The sequence below is a fragment of the Hyperolius riggenbachi genome, chromosome 5 (genome assembly GCF_040937935.1).
Source record: "Hyperolius riggenbachi isolate aHypRig1 chromosome 5, aHypRig1.pri, whole genome shotgun sequence".
NCBI classification, from domain to species: Eukaryota; Metazoa; Chordata; class Amphibia; order Anura; family Hyperoliidae; genus Hyperolius; species Hyperolius riggenbachi.
In genome coordinates this window covers 401,696,594-401,717,784 of record NC_090650.1, presented here as the reverse complement: position 1 = coordinate 401,717,784, position 21,191 = coordinate 401,696,594, and the positions used below count along the sequence as shown (strand labels likewise).

The window sequence follows — 21,191 nt, the reverse complement described above, 5'->3', positions numbered from 1 at the left end:
ACCTCTGCTCAACTTCCGCTGACAGTGGTTGCAAGTGGCGTACTTGCTGTACACAGTGGGCATGGTGAAAAACCGCCAGATTGGTGACAGAAAATTCCCCGTACGGCATGGAAGCGCTGCTGCCTGTCTCCCTGTGGTGGTTGGGGGGGGGGGCTTGGGTGCGGCTGGGGGTGGTACTGGCTGATGCTGCTGCTGCTGCTGCTGAGCCTGAGACACCAGCAGGCTGTGGGACGCTGCCAATGCTTGCAATGATGCGCCTCCTTGCAAGGCCCACAAGCGCATCCTCCTCCTCCTCCTCAGAGCTGCTGAGGACGACATCCCCTGGAGGTGGTGGCACCCAGTCTCTGTCTGTCACCGGGTCATCATCATCCTCCCCCTCCTGAAACATGTCCTGCTGGGATGAGGACCCCCCAAACTCCTCTCCTGATGCATGGATGGGCTGCTTGACTGTCGCCACAGTCTTGCTGTCCAATCCCTCATCCCCCAAAGTGCCCATCAGCATCTCCTCCTCAAGATCGCCAACAACAGCAGATAATTTACTCATGATGCCTGGGGTCAAAAGACTGCTGAATGACAGGTCGGCGAGTGACGGTGAACTGGCCTCCTCCCCAGACCCTGCTGGGCGGCTGCTGCGAACAGGGGTGGTGGTGGTGGTGAGGGTGGAGGCCTCGGATGCAGAGCTGATGGCGGGCTGCTCATCCTCCGTCATGAGTTGCACCACAGTGTCTGCATCCTTTTCCTCAATGGGACATTTCCGACCCGGCTGGAGGAAAATGGGAGCAGGTGCTACACGCTGCTGCTGCTGTGTCTCTGCAGCGTGAGTTGCAGATGCTCCTGCTGGGTGGCGCCCAAGGCATCCACGGCCAGTGGCTATGGGAGGAATGTTAGCCACTGACGCTGCTGCTGCTGCTGCGGAACTGTGCATGGTGGCGCGCCCGCGGCCGCGGCTTGCCACAATGCTGCTCCCTCTCCTCCTGATTCCCTTGCTGCCCTTCCCCTTGCCCAAACCGCGCTGGCTGCCACTTCCAGACATCTTAAATGTTTTGGGCGTATAGACAAAAGTTTTGTAAAAGGGCGGGTGAAAAGTGGGGTACTTTAATGGAGTGGGTTGGTTGGTGAGGTGACTGAGTGAGTGTCCCCTAGTACAGTAAGTAAGTAGTAACAGTCAGGAAGTACAACTAGCAGTTACAATAATCAGTAGTAATCACAAGTAAATTTAGTGTGTGTACACTCAGACAGTGAGTGCACGCACGCAGGAGCTAGTAGCCTATGAACACAGTGACTGAGTGTCCTAGACTCCTAGTACAGTAAGAGTAAGTAGTAACAGTAAGTAGAACTAACTAATTACAATAATCAATCAGCGATCAGAAGGAAATGGAGTGTGGGTGTGTGTACACTCAGACAGTGAGTGCACGCACGCAGGAGCTAGTAGCCTATGAACACAGTGACTGAGTGTCCTAGACTCCTAGTACAGTAAGAGTAAGTAGTAACAGTAAGTAGAACTAACTAATTACAATAATCAATCAGCGATCAGAAGGAAATGGAGTGTGGGTGTGTGTACACTCAGACAGTGAGTGCACGCACGCAGGAGCTAGTAGCCTATGAACACAGTGACTGAGTGTCCTAGACTCCTAGTACAGTAAGAGTAAGTAGTAACAGTAAGTACAACTAACTAATTACGATAATCAATCAGCGATCAGAAGGAAATGGAGTGTGGGTGTGTGTACACTCAGACAGTGAGTGCACGCACGCAGGAGCTAGTAGCCTATGAACACAGTGACTGAGTGTCCTAGACTCCTAGTACAGTAAGAGTAAGTAGTAACAGTAAGTAGAACTAACTAATTACAATAATCAATCAGCGATCAGAAGGAAATGGAGTGTGGGTGTGTGTACACTCAGACAGTGAGTGCACGCACGCAGGAGCTAGTAGCCTATGAACACAGTGACTGAGTGTCCTAGACTCCTAGTACAGTAAGAGTAAGTAGTAACAGTAAGTAGAACTAACTAATTACAATAATCAATCAGCGATCAGAAGGAAATGGAGTGTGGGTGTGTGTACACTCAGACAGTGAGTGCACGCACGCAGGAGCTAGTAGCCTATGAACACAGTGACTGAGTGTCCTAGACTCCTAGTACAGTAAGAGTAAGTAGTAACAGTAAGTAGAACTAACTAATTACAATAATCAATCAGCGATCAGAAGGAAATGGAGTGTGGGTGTGTGTACACTCAGACAGTGAGTGCACGCACGCAGGAGCTAGTAGCCTATGAACACAGTGACTGAGTGTCCTAGACTCCTAGTACAGTAAGAGTAAGTAGTAACAGTAAGTAGAACTAACTAATTACGATAATCAATCAGCGATCAGAAGGAAATGGAGTGTGGGTGTGTGTACACTCAGACAGTGAGTGCACGCACGCAGGAGCTAGTAGCCTATGAACACAGTGACTGAGTGTCCTAGACTCCTAGTACAGTAAGAGTAAGTAGTAACAGTAAGTAGAACTAACTAATTACAATAATCAATCAGCGATCAGAAGGAAATGGAGTGTGGGTGTGTGTACACTCAGACAGTGAGTGCACGCACGCAGGAGCTAGTAGCCTATGAACACAGTGACTGAGTGTCCTAGACTCCTAGTACAGTAAGAGTAAGTAGTAACAGTAAGTACAACTAACTAATTACGATAATCAATCAGCGATCAGAAGGAAATGGAGTGTGGGTGTGTGTACACTCAGACAGTGAGTGCACGCACGCAGGAGCTAGTAGCCTATGGACAGTGACTGAGTGTCCTAGACTCCTAGTACAGTAAGAGTAAGTAGTAACAGTAAGTAGAACTAACTAATTACAATAATCAATCAGCGATCAGAAGGAAATGGAGTGTGGGTGTGTGTACACTCAGACAGTGAGTGCACGCACGCAGGAGCTAGTAGCCTATGGACAGTGACTGAGTGTCCTAGACTCCTAGTACAGTAAGAGTAAGTAGTAACAGTAAGTAGAACTAACTAATTACGATAATCAATCAGCGATCAGAAGGAAATAGAGTGTGTGTTGTGTGTGTACACTCAGACAGTGAGTGCAGTGCGCACACGCAGGAGCTAGTAGCCTATATGAACAGTGACAGTGAGTGTCCCTACGGGTACAGTAAGAGTAAGTAGTAAGTAAGTACAACTAACTAACAATAATCTATCAGTAATCAGAAGGAAATAGAGTGTGTGTACACACAGACAGTGAGTGAGTGCACACACGCAGGAGCTAGCTAGTAGCCTATAAACAGTGACAGTCAGTGAGTGTCCTACTCCTAGTACAGTATAACTACAATACTATTAGTAAAGGACAGCAGAAATACTGGTATAGATGAGAGAAATAAACAGAGGACAGCTGCCCACAAAGGCAAGGCCCCCCTGAGGCCTAAACCTGTAAGCTTGCAGCAGCTGCCTGTCTCTAATGTAACACACAAGCTACTAACTAAAATACAATGTCTATCTAACTAACAACAATATAGGTGTATATGGCAGGTGTAGGTGAGCAAAAACACTAGGTAAATGATCACAATAGAGCACTTGCTAAGCCAAAGCACAAAGGAGCAACTCTCTCTCTGTACAAGTCTCAGGCAAGCATGGAGAAACGGAACATGGCGGCCGCTATTTATAGGGTAGGGGCTGGCCAGAGTCCCCCTCTGTGATTGGCTGCCGTCAGAGGGCCTGGGAGCCCTCTGATTGGCTCTAAGGACATCAATCTGGGCTATGACGCTATTCGAGCTCGGTACCGAGCTCGAATAGCGCCGAGTTGCTCGAATAGCTCGAATAGTGAATGGGCTATTCGAGTGTACTCGGATAGCCCATTCGAATAGCTCCAGCTATTCGGAGCTCGAATACCGAGCTCGAATAGCTGAAAAAGAGCTCGAATATTCGAGCTACTCGAATATTCGAGCTCTGCTGAGCACCACTGTTTAATAGCTGTATAAGCATGTTCCTATTGTTCATGTTAAAAATCTGAGCCAAAAGCTGTACTTTGATTTGTGTAGATTTTAGCTGCATCAATTAGCAAAATTGATTCTTTTTTTATTTGAAATGCAACATCACAGCCAGCGCTGGTCGCTGTATCTCTCAGTAGAGATGGCAGGTAGTTTGCAGGGATTTCAGCTGTCCGTTTTCGCACCAGGTAGCGAACACATATCGCGTTCAACCCGCCCCCTTTACCTCGTCATTGGGCTAAACTTTGACCTTCTACATCAGTCTGCAGACACATGGCAGCCAATCAGGCTGCACCCCCTCCTGGACCCTGCCCCCCTATAAAAAACAGCGTTGGCCATGTTCTCAGTCTCTGTCTGCTGCTGTGCTGTGCTCGTGAGAGGAAGGAAAAGACATTGTTGGAGATAGGGGAAGCATTAGTTAGGCTCTTGTTAGCTTGCTCCTCGATGAAATTTGTTGCTGAAAGCACTCCAAAAAAGCTCTTTTGAAGGTAATATTCTTGTGATGTGTGTGTGTGTGTGTGTGTGTGTGTGTGTGTGTGTGTGTGTGTGTGTGTGTGTGTGTGTGTGTGTGTGTGTGTGTGTGTGTGTGTGTGTGTGTGTGTGTGTGTGTGTGTGTGTGTGTGACACTGACACTGCATAGATACCGCCCTGTCTGTCGCAACTGGCCCTTGCTGTACTGTGCCAGGCCCAGCACACTGTTTTACCAGTGCATATCTTTCCACTGCATTTGTGTGATTTAACTTACTATACCATAGCTCTCTTTGTGGGTGACACTGCATAGATAAAGCCCTGTCTGTTGCAAGCTGGCTCTTGCTGTACTGTGCCAGGCCCAGCACACTGTATTATACCAATGCATATCTTTCCACTGTATGTGTATGATTTAACTTACTATACCATAGTTCTCTTTGTGGGTGACACACACTGCATACAGCCCACAGAGAGACAGGGACAGTTAGCTAGGCTATTCTTTATTGCTGAAAGCACCCCAAAACAAAAGCCATTTTGAGGGCTCATATTGTTCTATTCGTGTGCGTGTGTGTGTGTGTGTGTGTGTGTGTGTGTGTGTGTGTGTGTGTGTGTGTGTGTGTGTGTGTGTGTGTGTGTGTGTGAGATAGAGAGTGTGCGTGTGTGTGTGTGTGTGTGTGTGTGAGTGTGAGTGTGAGTGTGAGTGTGTGTGTGTGTGTGTGAGTGTGAGTGGTGTGTGTGTGTGTGTGTGTGTGTGTGTGTGTGTGTGTGTGTGTGTGTGTGTGTGTGTGTGTGTGTGTGTGTGTGTGTGTGTGTGTGTGTGTGTGTGTGAGAGAGAGAGACACTGCATACAGGCCATGCCACAGTCATTGCTGGGCCTTGCAGTTCTACTATCCTCTTCTATCTATTACAAGCCAGCACACTGTCTATCATCATAAGCTGTGCTTAGCTTGCAACTGTATCTGTTATTGATATCTGTGTGGACTGCACACTGCAAACAGGCCACAGTCAGTTGCTGGCCCTTGTAGTTTTACTAACTGTTGCAGGCAAGCCAGCACACTGTGTATCATAAGCAGTGCTTAACTTGCAACTGTTTTTGTGATTGAAAGTACTATAGGATATCTCTGTGTGTGTGTTAAAGTACACAGCCCTGTGACACACACACACAAACACACAAAGATGCTGTGTATTTGACACTGATTGTGTGCCTCTTTGTGATTACACCCACTGTCTACCAATGTTTAATATTGTTAGTAGGACTGCATAGCTCCAATATGAAAAAAATAACAGGCAGAGGCAGGCCACCCCGCAGGTCTGTTCGAGGTCATGCTGGCATGATTTCGTGCGGCCCTTGGCCAAAGTACAGTGTTCAGAAGGCACATACCCTCAACCTTTAAGATTGACAGGACGTAGTTGACTATTTAACCCAGAACACCTCATCTTTCTCAGCTTCCGCATGGAACCGTGACATATCTTCCTCCTCCTGCTCTGATTCTGGCACCGCACAACTACTTAACTCTCAGCCAGCAGCCACCATCGCTGCTACTAGCACCACAGCCGCTCCTCTTCAGATGTCGCAGGAGTTATTCACACATATTTGTAGTGAATTTACAGATCCACAACCATTATTGTTCCAAGATGAAGGCGATAAGGATATTACAACACTTCATATGTCTGAGTTAGGCATCACTACGGACTTAAGGAGGATGAAGTACCTGTTGTTGGTGCAGTTTTGGAGGTGTCTGATACAAGCAAAGAAGTGGATGATGATGATGATCATGACATGGATGTCACGTGGGATCCCAGAAGACAGGATGAACAGGGGGACAGTGGCGGATGAGGAGGAGATGAATTGCTCTAAGAAGCAAGGGGAGCTCGTCGGAAACAGCTTGTGGCAGTGTCCAGCGGCATCTATCGCCACCTAGGGACAGCCAGCCAACACTCCCTTTAGCGTCAGCTGCTGCCGCCACCACCAAAATGCCATCATCCCAGAGCTCACTAGTGTGGAAATGTTTTTGTGTGTCTGCCTCAGATTACAGCGATGCCATCTGTACTATCTGCCACCAAAAACTCGTGGAAAAAACAACACCCATGTAGGGCCAAGTGCCTTATAAAGGCACTTGATCTTGAAGTACAAACACCAATGGGACGAGCACATGAGAAAAAGCAGCACACAAACACAAAGCCACCCTCTGCCTCCTCTTCCTCCACCAGGTGCAGCATCTTCAGCCGCTTTATCCACTGCTGCACTTGCATCTTCACAGCCATCCTCCTCCTCTCACCTTGAGCAGTTCCTACTCCTCTGCCCACAGCAGCCAGGTGTCCGTTAAAGGGAAGGTTCAAGCAAAATAAAAAAATGAGTTTCACTTACCTGAGGCTTCTACCAGCCCCATGCAGCCATCATGTGCCCTCGTAGTCACTCACTGCTGCTCCAGTCCCCCGCTGGCAGCTTGCCGACCTCGGAGGTCGGCGGGATGCATTGCGTAAATTTTTACGCATTCCCGCTAGTGCAGGAACAGTAACACATACATTTTTACGCGTTACTGGTTCAATGCGTAAATTTTCTGAAGCAGTCCAGAAAGCCGTCAATGAGTATCTGTACAGCTATGGTGCTACGGCAGGTTCTGGGGAGCTGGGGATTTTCTTCACGAAGTTCTGGAAGCTCATTTGTAATGTCTGCAGGCTCATGCGTCCGTTTTAGGAGGTGAGAAACCTGGTGAGTCGCAGTGAAGGTGCCATCAGCGACCTGATCCCATACACTTTCTTCCTGGAGCATGCCGTGCATAGAGTGGTGGATCAAGCTGTAGAGGAGCGTGAACAGGAAGAGGAGGAAGGGTTGTGGTAATAACCAGAAACATAACCAGATTTGTCGTCAACACCTGCGGCAGCACAGGGGAGGGGAGAGGAAGAGTCATCTGGGCAAGAGGAGTCAGAGGAGGAAGGTGGCTTTGAAGAGGAGGTGGAAGCACAACCGCAGCAGGTGTCGCAGGAGGTCTGTGCAGCTTACCTTTCCCGTGGTATTGTTCGTGGCTGGGGGGAGGAGCAGAACTTACCTGACATCACTGAGGAAGAGCAAGAGGAGATGACTAGTAGGTCAGCATCTAACCTTGGGCAGATGGAGTCTTTCATGCTGCCCAGCCTGTTGAGGGACTCTTGTATAAAAAAACTCAAGGAGAATGACCTTTACTGGGTGGCAACGCTACTAGACCCTCGGTATAAGCACAAAGTGGCGCAGATGTTACCAAATTACCAGAAGGCAGAAAGGATGCAGCCCTTGCACAACAAGCTGGCAAGTATGCTTTACAGTGCATTTAAGGGTGATGTCACAGCACAACAGAAAAAGGTGCCAGTAATCCTCCTCCTCCTATGTCAACGTAGGCAAGGACAGGATGCTCTAGTGATCTGATGGTGATGTTGGACCCTCGGGATCCACCCTTTAACAATGCCTCGACCGGCAGGTACCCGACTACCTGGCCTTAAGTGTGGATATAGACTATAAATGGGACGATGAATCCAGCGAATCCACGAATCCCTCGAATATTGGGAAATATTCGAGATTCGTGAATTCGAATCCCGACGCCATTTTCCACTATCCAAATCCCCCGAAAACCGACGCTGCATCGCCACGCCTCCTCCGCTCGCCCCCCCCCCGCCCGCTTAGTTAGTATCAACTCACCTATCCAGAGTGGAGCGCAGAGCGGCAGGCCTCTCGCTGAATTGCTGGTTCTCTCTAGTGACGGCTTTTACAATGACATCATCAGTAAAAGCTGGTCCGGCCACTAGAGGGAACAGGAAAGTAACGAAGAGGTTTGCTGCTCTGCGCTCCAAGGGAAAGGTGAGTAGATGCTTATTTATGCAGGGGTGAGCAGAGGAGGCACGGGGGACGGAGGAGGCCGTGGGGGGGGGGGGGCAGTTGGGGGTGAGCAAAGGAGGCACGGGGGCTACCTACATGAAGGCCCCTATACCTACCTACCTACCTACAGGCCTCTATATCTACCTACCCACCTACCTACCAAAAGGCCCCTATATGTACCTACCTACCTAAAGGCCCCTATACCTACCTAAAGGCCCCTATACCTACCTACCTACCTTTACTTAAAGACCTATACCCTGCTACCTATACTGAAGGCCCCTTTACCTACCTACCTAAAGGCCCCTATACCTACCTACCTTCCTAAAGGCCCCTATACCCACCTACCTACATACCTACCTATACTTAAGGCCCTATACCCTGCTACCTATACTGAAGGTCCCTTTACCTTCCTACCTAAAGGCCCCTATAACTACCTACCTAAAGGCCCCTATACCTACCTACCTACATACCTACCTATACTTAAGGCCCTATACCCTGCTACCTATACTGAAGGTCCCTTTACCTACCTACCTAAAGGCCCCTATACCTACCTACCTACCTACCTAAAGGCCCCTATACCTACCTACCTACCTACATACCTACCTATACTTAAGGCCCTATACCCTGCTACCTATACTGAAGGTCCCTTTACCTACCTACCTATACTGAAGGCACATGTACCTTACTACCTATACTGAAGGCCCCTATACCTATCTACCTACCTATACTGAAGGCACATATACCCTGCTACCTATACTGAAGGCCCCTATACCTAGTTACCTACCAATACTGAAAGCACATGTACCATGCTACCTATACTGAAGGCACACGTACCTTCCTACCGATACTGAAGGCACATGTACCTTGCTACCGATACTGAAGGCACACGTACCTTGCTACCGATACTGAAGGCCTCTATACCCTGCTACCTATACTGAAGGTCCATATACCCTGCTACCTATACTGAAGGCCCATATACCCAGCTACCTATACTGAAGGCCCATATACCCTGCTACCTATACTGAAGGCCCATATACCTTGCTACCTATACTGAAAGCTAGCAATATTGAAGGCACCCATACCTAGCTAGCTATACTGAAGGCACCTTTACCTCGCTACCCATGCCTGAGTACCTATACTGCGGGCAACTATACCACGGATTGCACAATTCTTATGTGCAGGATTCGTTAGATTTGGGATTCGAAAGGTTCGAGATATTCGAGAACCATTTTAGATTCGGATCTGGATTCGGATACGAAGAAATTGTGGATTCCTCTGAGCAGTGATGAACCACTGGACTACTGGGGGCGCAGGCTTGACCTGTGGCCAGAGCTGTCACAATTTGCCATGCAACTTCTGGCTTACTCCGCCTCAAGCGTCTTGTCAGAAAGGACCTTCAATGCAGCAGGAGGCATTGTCACTGAGAAGAGAAGTCGCCTAGGTCAAAAAAAGTGTTCAGTACCTCACCTTTATTAAAATGGTAAAAGGGAGAGAAACCGAGAGCCCAATATAGTGTAGTATGTTTGAATCAAGGAGGAATTGTGACAAGTAAGTATTATACTCACAAACGTGCGTTACCTCTCAGGTAACCACTGTATAGGCAGGTGGGGAGATTAGACCTGTCCCCACTCAGGATTAAGAAGTCGCTCTCTGAAGGAAGAAAAAAGAGGGTTTGTCACCCTTCCACCCAGGGTGGTAATCACGATTTAACGATGTACAGAGGCGCCAGTAGGATAAAAGATGTTTAAAAAGTTTAAAATATTCGGGTGGCGGCGGTGGACCAGCCACTCAAAAATGGACTTGATGCGTCAGTTAAGGAACATATAATTTATTCACATACTCCAATGAACAAAATCGCAACGCGTTTCACGGGCACAATCCCGCTTCATCAGGCATTCAACAGTAGGAGTATAACACTAAAAGATGACAGAGATAAAACAGGCACATCAGGGTTCTGCACAAGTTATTATTGTAGAAAATATAATGATATAATAAAGCACATGGTGTATGGTAGCATTATACATCATAAACCATGAGACATGCAATATGGTGACAGTTGCAAATCCCATAATAGTGGTCAGTGATTTCTATGACCGTATATAAAACATACAAGGATGTGAAAAAATTGGTAGTTTGGGGTGTATCACTAATGTGAGCAAATCTCCTGTCTAGTGAAAAGTGTCGTATTTGAGAGAGTAAGCGGTGCTGGGGAAAAAGAAAAGAGAGGTATGACAGCTGTTTATAAGAAGGGCTGCGGGGGACTCTGGGGGAAAGAAGGGATTGCGTGAGGAAAGGGTATTTGGTGAGGGGATATGAGCAGAGTATAAAACCAAAAATAGACCTTCATGCTAAAAAAATATAAAACTAACATTTACCTTGAACAGGTCCAGTGTACACTTGGCACCTCTGTGCCGTGGTGTCAGCGTAGGACCTTTAAATAGAAATATGTGGGTGATGGACGGAGCGAGTACGTGCGGGAGGGGGGTGTGGGAATGCGGAGGGTGCTGGCCAATGAAAATCCGTGTCTTGGGGACTGTGGCCAATGAGGGTCGGTGTGGGGCGGGGTTTCGCCGTTTGTAATAAAACAGCAAATGAGGGATTAGGCGGCAGGGGAAGGGGCGGGGTACTGTGTATGCTGCGTCATGCGTGATGCTGGCGCCTGTATTGATTGTGAAGGCGTATAAGCATGTGTGAGGACGCATGCGCAGACATCATATGTGCGTCACTGCAATGGGTGGGGCGCGCCACGGGTGCAATGCGCATGCGCCCATACGTATAATGCGGTGTACGCCATGTTTGATAGGGGAAGAGAATCCCCCATACGGCAGTAGCATTGATGGTAACACTCCCGATCTCATCCCGTCTTTCTTGAATTATCTTAACAATAACCCCGCAGGCTTACAATTCACCTCCCACCACGACCCAATATCAATAGAATTTCTAGATCTGGTTCTATACGCTGAATCACACCAGATAAAAACAAAGACATTTTTCAAACCCGTGAACGCTAACAATTATATCCACTATCACAGTTTTCATCACCGCCCCTGGACCAAAAATACTCCTTACAGCCAGTATAAAAGAATCTACCGTAATTGCACAGACATCCAACAATACAACAGCCAATCCAATGTTCTTACTACAAAATTCACAGATCGAAAATACCCGAAAAAACTTCTGAAAGATGCACAGTTCAAAGCCAAAACTCAAGGTACATCACTACCACCACCAGACAACCTTTTTCCAGACACACCACGCTTCATTACACAATACAGTCAACAACACCAGTCCATCCGCAACATCCTTACCAACAGATGGGAGATCCTCCTTCAGGATCCCCACTTACGATCCATTATACCCACTGCACCAGCAATCACATACAGACGGGCCCCTAACCTCCGCAGTATCCTGGCCCCCAGCAGACTACGCCAGAGACAGAGTAAGAATATACACTCCCCCACCACCCATACACCAGGTAGCGCCCCATGCAATCATAAAAGATGCTCAGCTTGTCAGTTCGTACACAAATCGTCTACATTTTCATCTGTTGTGACCAACATAGAATATCAAATAAAGAACTTCATTAACTGCGAATCCAAATACATCATTTACGTTATCTCATGCCCCTGCCAACTGCAGTATGTGGGCAGAACGACCCAACCTGCAAGAAGTAGGGTGGGGCAACATAAAAGAAACATCCTCAATAAATTTCCCTTACACAGCGTTTCGCGTCACTTCTCCACCCATCACAACAATAATCCTGCACTATTTCGGATCACGTTCATTGAATCCACTCCGCACAATGGTCCAGACTCTTTTGACTCTCTAAAAAAACGCGAGATGTACTGGATCCAAATCCTCAAAACTCTGGTCCCTGATGGCCCTTATGAAATATTGGAGAAAACTTATTAACCCCTCCAACTCATAGCGATCATTCTCTTTTAATATAGTCCTCTTTTTTAATATAGTCCTCTCTTTTACTGTTCATTTTAACGGGCATTATTCCTTTCGCCAGTGCGATCGAATTGAGAATAATAGAGCAATTATTAATATTATCTTTTAACTCTATTTTTATCAACAGTGATATTGTTATTTGTAATGGAGTGTTGATTCCTTTTATGATTCTGGTTCATATACTGTTTCTTTTGATATTGTATTTATTCCTAGACAACAGTATACAATCTTACCACGTGATGCACAACATAGTTCTGATCAATGTGAAAAACGTGTAATATACATATATACCACCAGAGGGCATCAGCCCACTGTTTTACTCCTCATTCTATGTTCTTCCTGTTTTTACATATGTTTTTACTCTAATGTTGTCTACTAACAAAACATTTATTTTTATGTATTGCAATCTATTCTATGTTATAATCTTTTTATGTTTTCCATTTATGTTACCATCAATGCTACTGCCGTATGGGGGATTCTCTTCCCCTATCAAACATGGCGTACACCGCATTATACGTATGGGCGCATGCGCATTGCACCCGTGGCGCGCCCCACCCATTGCAGTGACGCACATATGATGTCTGCGCATGCGTCCTCACACATGCTTATACGCCTTCACAATCAATACAGGCGCCAGCATCACGCATGACGCAGCATACACAGTACCCCGCCCCTACCCCTGCCGCCTAATCCCTCATTTGCTGTTTTATTACAAACGGCGAAACCCCGCCCCACACCGACCCTCATTTTCCACAGTCCCCAAGACACGGATTTTCATTGGCCAGCACCCTCCGCATTCCCACACCCCCCTCCCGCACGTACTCGCTCCGTCCATCACCCACATATTTCTATTTAAAGGTCCTACGCTGACACCACGGCACAGAGGTGCCAAGTGTACACTGGACCTGTTCAAGGTAAATGTTAGTTTTATATTTTTTTAGCATGAAGGTCTATTTTTGGTTTTATACTCTGCTCATATCCCCTCACCAAATACCCTTTCCTCACGCAATCCCTTCTTTCCCCCAGAGTCCCCCGCAGCCCTTCTTATAAACAGCTGTCATACCTCTCTTTTCTTTTTCCCCAGCACCGCTTACTCTCTCAAATACGACACTTTCCACTAGACAGGAGATTTGCTCACATTAGTGATACACCCCAAACTACCAATTTTTTCACATCCTTGTATGTTTTATATACGGTCATAGAAATCACTGACCACTATTATGGGATTTGCAACTGTCACCATATTGCATGTCTCATGGTTTATGATGTATAATGCTACCATACACCATGTGCTTTATTATATCATTATATTTTCTACAATAATAACTTGTGCAGAACCCTGATGTGCCTGTTTTATCTCTGTCATCTTTTAGTGTTATACTCCTACTGTTGAATGCCTGATGAAGCGGGATTGTGCCCGTGAAACGCGTTGCGATTTTGTTCATTGGAGTATGTGAATAAATTATATGTTCCTTAACTGACGCATCAAGTCCATTTTTGAGTGGCTGGTCCACCGCCGCCACCCGAATATTTTAAACTTTTTAAACATCTTTTATCCTACTGGCGCCTCTGTACATCGTTAAATTATTAAAATGGTGTCTGCCCGAAGACTAAGTCAGTCCCCACACAGCATCTCTGTCTGCACGCCGCTGCTGCCTGCCCGAACACTAAGTCAGTCCCCACACGGCATCTCTGCCTGCAGGTCGCTTAACTACCTTCTCCGCCACCACCAACAGGGTTCAGGACTCCAGGTAAAAATCCTGAATGTTTAAGGCTGCTGCTAGCAGCGGCCACTACCAAAACTAATAATTTTTCTGGTGTGTGTACATGCCTAATTTTTCTGGCTAAACTGTGGCTGCAACAACAAAACAAAAGGCATGTACATGTGTCAATTCCCCTTCGTGATCGTTACCTTGCCGCGGTGAAGGAACTTGCGTATCACAATGAAGCAATGACCTATATGAGCGTGTTGGGACACACCCAAGATAATAAGGTTGTTGCTTCATTGTGGACAGACCAAATTCAATCAGCTGGACAGTCACTGTTGTTCTGTCATTGAACTACCTCAGCCCAACCATATGAGCTAGAAAACCTAGCTGGGACTGCTGACTACGTAGAATGATTTTGAGGTTCCTGGACTCTATACGATGTGCAGATGCTCACAAGCTCTTGCACTGCCTCTTTTTGTCTAGTCTATTTCTAATCCTTTAGATTGTAAGCCTCTACACTAGGGAGTGGAGGACCCTGCCAATCTACAGGATCATGTGCTCCTGTCCTATGACAGCCTGTACTTGTATTACTGGGCCTACCTAACCAGCCCATATTGCATGATCATGTATTTTGTACAATTTGTATGTATAACTTTGTTCTATGTGTATAACCCTATGTATGTCATCCTTGTATCATTGTATATATTTATTGTCCAGCACTGCGTAATATGTTGGCGCTTTATAAATACAATAAATAATAATAATATTTAAAAACATATCTTTAGTGTATGGTAAGCAAAGTCTAGAACTACTTCTATAGCGTGTGGTAAGCATAGTCTATGTAGAACTATATCTACAGTGTGTGGTGTGTATAGTCTATGTAGAACTACATCTAAAGTGTGTCAAAAATATAGTCTATGCGGAACTATATCTACAGTGTTTGCTGTGTATAGTCTAAGAGTCTAAGTAGAACTACATCTATATTGTGTGGTAAGCATTGTCTATGTAGAACTACATCTAAAGCATGTCGAAAGTATAGTCTATGTAGAACTATATCTACAGTGTTTGATACGCATAGTCTAAGTAGAACTACACATATAGCGTGTGGTAAGTATAGTGTATGTAGAACTATATCTATACTGTGTGGTAAGCATAGTGTATGTAGAAATGATATATAGTGTGTGTGTGGTAAGTATAGTCTATGTAGAATGATATACATAGTGTGTGTGGTAAGTATAGTCTGTATAGAACTACATCTATAATGTGTCTGTGGTAAGTATAGTCTATGGAGAATTACATCCAAAGTTTGTGGTAAGCATCAGGTGATTTCAATAGCATAGAGTTTTGACCGGGCTCTTCCCCGTGCGCCGCTCCGGATCAGTGCTCAGCAAGATGTCGGCCCTCTCATGCAATCAAACTTTCCCGTGGTTCGTAGCTCCGCCTCCTCACACGTAGCTCCGCCCAACATGTTTCGTACATCAGTATTCATCAGGGGCCTGCCTTCGGACTTTGCCACCAGTAGAGCCGAGATTCATCAGGATGGCCTTGTCGGTGATCCTTGAATTCTTTTTCACCTCTCTCACCACCCCCCTGGCCAGCACAGGTGTCCCTTTTGACTTCTGACCATGTCCTCTGAGATTTTCTACAGTGCGGAACAGCTTGTATTTTTTAAGAATACTTTGCACTGTAGCCACTGGAAGGTGAAAATATTTAGAAATGGCCGTGTAGCCCTTTCCTGAGTTGTGAGCAGCCACAATGTGCAGTCACAGCTCCTCACTGAGTTCCTCTGTCTTAGCCATGACTGTCCACAAACCAAGTGCAGAGAGCTGCTGTTTTTCCCTTGTCGAGTTGATTAAAACAGCTGTTCCCAATTAATCAGGGTAATTAGGATGCTTTAGAACAGCTTGGACTATTTGGAATGGTATAGAACTTTGGATTTTCCCACAGGCTGTGACAGTTTGTGAAGGGTATGAATAATTTTGGACTGGACACTTTTTGTTAAAATGTAAATAAAAGCTGGGAAATGTTTTTTTTCTTTTTCACAATAATACATCTTGTACATCGTCTTATTATCTTTTGGGAGACACCTATGTCATTTCCCATCAAAAAATTACTTGCTGGTTTTATAAAAGTAACTTTAAGTGAAACATTTCCAGGTGCATGAATAATTATGGGCAGCACTGTATGTATAACTACATATATAGTGTGTGGTAAGTATAGTCTTTGTAGAAGCATATCGATAATGTACAGTAAGCATAGTCTAAGAAGAAGGACATTTATAGTGTGTGGTAAGTATAGTCTATATAGAAGCCCACATATACATGTTGATTCATTAAAAGTTGCACGCCTCTTCAGTGCGAGTTATTTTAAGTAGCGTGAGGTAATTTGAAATAATTTGGTAATATGCAAGGTCCTGGCAGCGTAGCGTGCGCTCAGTAATAACAGCTGACCATTGCAAGTGCCATGAAATAGTGACGTAGTGCGACCCCGATACTATATACCAATACTATATTAATGAACAGTACATGAAAAATTAAACTTAAACATTAAAAATTATATCTTACCTGTGCTGGGAGAAACTGATGTTACTGTTGGGGTGTCAGCATCAGAGTAGGAATAGTAGAGTGATGGGTAGTAATAAGTTGGTATTTGGATGTTGATGGCAACATACTGTGCAGTTATTTTTGGAGGAGTTACACAAAGGATGCTGCCAGGAGTGACTGAAGTAATGTTGCATGGGGCACTTCCAACCTGCACTACAGTATTGGTTGGGTGGAATCCATTTCCTACTATCTGAAGAACCGTCCCACCAAGAACGCTTCCAGATGGGGTGAGGAGCACAGCCTGAGCCGGACTGCTGATGGTGAAGGAGCCCTGAGCCAAGCCTTTACTTCTGACAATAACTTTGAGAAGATAATTACTGGCAGGAATGGGATCTACAGTACAAATAATACTCGTGTCATTGATGTTTACCACATTCACTGTTTTGTCTCCAACATAAACTACAATGTCATTAATGTCCTGTCCAAATCCGCTGCCAGTAATGTACAATGTGGTTGAGGTGTTGCCTACAACAGTTGGAGAAACGTCTGATACAACCACACTGACATCACTTCTGTAGGAGAAGCTGCAACTTCCTTTACATTGGGCAGGAAATGCACCGACAGTGACTTGAACCCCAACCGTGTGTGAATAACTGGGCTGAGTATCACAAACAATGTCTGTGTAATTCACAGAGACCATGGTGCAGTCTAAGCCTGATATTGTTGTGCTGTTGACGAAGAAGCCAGATCCGTGTATAGTTATTCTTGTCAGTCCAGTCACTGAGCCATTGTTGGGTGTAATGAAGTCAATGTGAGGCAACAAGGCAAATCTCCTGGCCATCTCCAAGCTTAACGTGTTGATGGCTCTCCCATAGTTGTTCACGTTTATCAAAACCAATTCTGCCATTCCAATATTCATGGAGTCCTGAGGATCTACATTGCAGGTTATTGAATTATCATCTACAGAGGAGACTAGACAAGGGTACCTTCCAACTGAAACCTAAAAGAAAATAGAACATTGGATCATATAAAGATTTTGATTCCACCAGCAACTCCTTCAGACTAAAACGTGTCTTATTATATAGAACACGATACAGCTTACATTGAGGTTTAGTTAGTAAAGTTGAGTTTGCAGGTCACTGGCAAACATACTGAAGTGATGGAGCAAACCCCTTTTTCTAACCTTGTTAACCTTGTTCTAATCACTCAATGACCAATTTTATGAGCTTTGGGGTACTTGGCATAAATAATTACAATTTTCGCATTGAAATGATGCAAATGTGATTGGCTGTTTGTGGCTATGCCCCCTTTTCTAAATTTGAACCCCAGTAACCCAATGACCAAATGTACCAGGTTTGAGGCCAGGTTTTACCTTGAAAATCAATAGTTGAATTTTGATTGGCTGCTGTAGGCTCCACCAACTTTCCTGTATATTAATTCCAGTCGTCCAGTGGCCAATTGTGGGAAGTTTGAGAACCCTGCAATTAACAGTGTAAGAATGGCTGCAGTTTACATTTTCCCTGTGAAAATTTTTATTTGGCTAGACCCAATTTTTTAAATCCTGACACAGTCACTCAATGACCAAGTCTGTGAGCTTTGGGGTTCCTGACATCATTAATGTGAGAATGGAAGCAGTTTATCAAGCAAATAAATCTGATTGGCTATTGTAGGCTCCACCCTCTTACCTGAATATTAATCCCAGTTACCCAGTGATCAAGTTTGAGAACCTTGTCTTAACAGTGTAAAAATGGCAGAAATTTAAATATTCCCCTTGAAAATCAAAAGGTGAATTTTGATTGGCTGTTTTAGGCTCTGCCCACTTTCATGAATATGAGTCCCAGTCACCCAGTGACCAACTGTACAAAGTTTGGGAACCCTGCAGTTTATATTTTCCCTGTGAATTTTGTTGGGCTCCACCCACTTTTTGTAACCTTGACACACAGTCACTCAATGACCAAGTTTGTGAGCTTTGGGATTCCTGGCATCAAGAATATGAGAATGGAAGCAGTTTATCAAGCAAAGAAATGTGACTGGCTGTGGCTCCGCCCACCTTCCTGAATCCTAATTCCCATCACCCAGTGACCAACTGTGCCAAGTTTTAAAACCCTGTGCTTAAATAACAGTGTAAGAATGGCTTCAGTTTACAGATGATCCGGCGTTGCTCGGGTATGTATTTGGTTGTTGTTGGCTCTTTTTATACTTTGACTTACAATCACTGTATGACCAAGTTCGTGAGCTTTGGGGTCCTTGGCATCAATAATTTGTATTTTTCCATTGAAAGGAAACAAATCTGATTCTTTGTTCGTGGCTCCAAACCCTTCTCTGAATTTGAGCCCCAGTCACCTAACGAGCAACTGTAGCAGGTTTGAGGCCTGTGCCATTAACAGTGCAAGAATGAAAACATTTCACATTTCCCTCTTGAAAATCAATAGGTGAATTTTGGAATTGGTAGGCTCCACCCACTTTTCTGAATATTAATCCCAGTCATCCAGTGACAAACTGTGCAAACCTTGACACACAGTCACTCAATGACCAAGTTTGTGAGCTTTCAGGTTCCTGGCATCAAAAATGTGTGAATGAAAGCTCCGCCCCTTTAGTGAATTTGAACCCCAGTCACCCAATGACCAACTGTAGCAGGTTTGTGGCCCCTGCCATTAATAACAATGTAAGAATGGCAGCAATTTAAAAATTCCCCTAGAAAGTCAATTAGTGAATTCTGACTGGCTGTTGTAGGCTCCACCCACTTTCATGAATATTAATCCCAGTCACCCAGTGACCAAGTGTGCCAAGTTTAAAAACCCTGCGATTAACAGTGTAAGAAAGGCTGCAGTTTGCATTTTCCCATTTAAAATGAACGGCTGAAATTTGATTGGCTGTTTTAGGCTCCACCCACTTTCCCCAAATTTTTTTTTTACCTCAGTCACTAAGTGACCAATTGTGCCAAGTGTGGGGACTCTGGCTTGATTACTGTGAGAATGGCAGCCTTTTACATTTTTTCCGTTGACATGAATGGGTGAAATCTGATTGGCTGTTTGTAGCTCTGCCCAGGTGTGCAGGGGGCTGCGAGACCCCCAGAACATATCATCCCAGGTAGTAAAGGATTTGTATTCCAAATTTAGTTGAAATCGGTCAAGGCGTTTTCGAGTGATAGCGGCACATATATACACACGTACAAATACACACACATACATAGTTACATAGTTACATAGTTATTTTGGTTGAAAAAAGACATACATCCATCGAGTTCAACCAGTACAAAGTACAACTCCAGCCTGCCCCCTCACATATCCCTGTTGATCCAGAGGAAGGCAAAAAAAAACTTACAAGGCATGGTCCAATTAGCCCCAAAGGGGAAAAATTCCTTTCCGACTCCAGATGGCAATCAGATAAAATCCCTGGATCAACATCATTAGGCATAACCTAGTAATAGTAGCCATGGATGTCTTTCAATGCAAGGAAAGCATCTAAGCCCCCTTTAAATGCAGGTATAGAGTTTGCCATAACGACTTCCTGTGGCAATGCATTCCACATCTTAATCACTCTTACTGTAAAGAACCCTTTCCTAAATAAATGGCTAAAACGTTTTTCCTCCATGCGCAGATCATGTCCTCTAGTCCTTTGAGAAGGCCTAGGGACAAAAAGCTCATCCGCCAAGCTATTATATTGCCCTCTGATGTATTTATACATGTTAATTAGATCCCCTCTAAGGTGTCTTTTCTCTAGACTAAATAAACCCAGTTTATCTAACCTTTCTTGGTAAGTGAGACCTTCCATCCCACGTATCAATTTTGTTGCACCTGCTCTAAAACTGCAATATCTTTTTTGTATTGTGGTGCCCAGAACTGAATATACATACATACATCGGATTTTATATACTGTAAATAGATTCCATTTATGAGGCCAATTGAGGATTTATGAATTTCCTTACGATCGCATTTATCGGATCAGAAGGTTGATCGTAAAACTGTACAGTTAATGGGCACATTTGAACAACCTCTGGGACACATGTACAGTACATATACTATACTCTGAGCTGAGACAGCTGTGAACGGCCGCCTTAGCCAAGTTGCATTTACCTTGTGTACGGTATCTACTGTAACTTTAGTCTTCCATCTTATCTTATAGGCTGTACAAACTATCAATAGAAGTGAGATGTATCCACCCAAAGTACCTGTATGGCTGATTGCTTATAATTATACTATCTGTCTGTCACCATCTTTTGTTTTTTCATAACTTTTTTCGTTGGCAAAAATGTTGAAAATATACAAAAAAACACTTGGAGGTATTTTGTACAAGCCAATAAAAAAAAAAGAATCAAACAATAACAATACAACATTGTAGTAATAGGGTGGAGAAGCAAGTTAGTAGCCCTCTATGAAAAACAGTTGTGTTTGTTGGTAAATAACATTGTCCCCACCCATTCTATCACCCACCTGGTTAGCACAAGTGATGTTACTGAATCCAGCCCCTGTTATGGTGATGGCATCACGAATGGTTCCAGAGGTTGGGGTGATGCCAGTAATGGAAGGTGAGTAACATCTGGAGAAGGTGAACCAGAAGGAGCTGTTATCGGAAGGGACATTGCTGTGCCCAGGACAGTCAGGTGCTGGGGTGACACAGGCTGCAGCTGCCACAGGTATGGAAGCACCTGTAGAAAGATGAAGATAGTGAAGAAAGCAACAATATGGTTTTCATTTTTA

The 21,191-nt window shown here is 44.9% G+C and overlaps 1 protein-coding gene across 1 annotated transcript in view; it reads right to left on the bottom strand.

Annotated features, from left to right (window-relative positions):
* LOC137519140 (fibrocystin-L-like) overlaps positions 1 to 21,191 on the bottom strand; it is a 328,027-nt gene that overhangs the window by 184,336 nt on the left and 122,500 nt on the right. Inside the window, exons 29-30 of the mRNA XM_068237923.1 lie at positions 20,925 to 21,139; positions 16,513 to 17,491 (exon numbers count right to left, since the gene is read on the bottom strand). Of these exons, the coding sequence (XP_068094024.1) occupies positions 16,513 to 17,491; positions 20,925 to 21,139 (1,194 nt within the window). The remainder of the gene's footprint in view (positions 1 to 16,512; positions 17,492 to 20,924; positions 21,140 to 21,191) is intronic.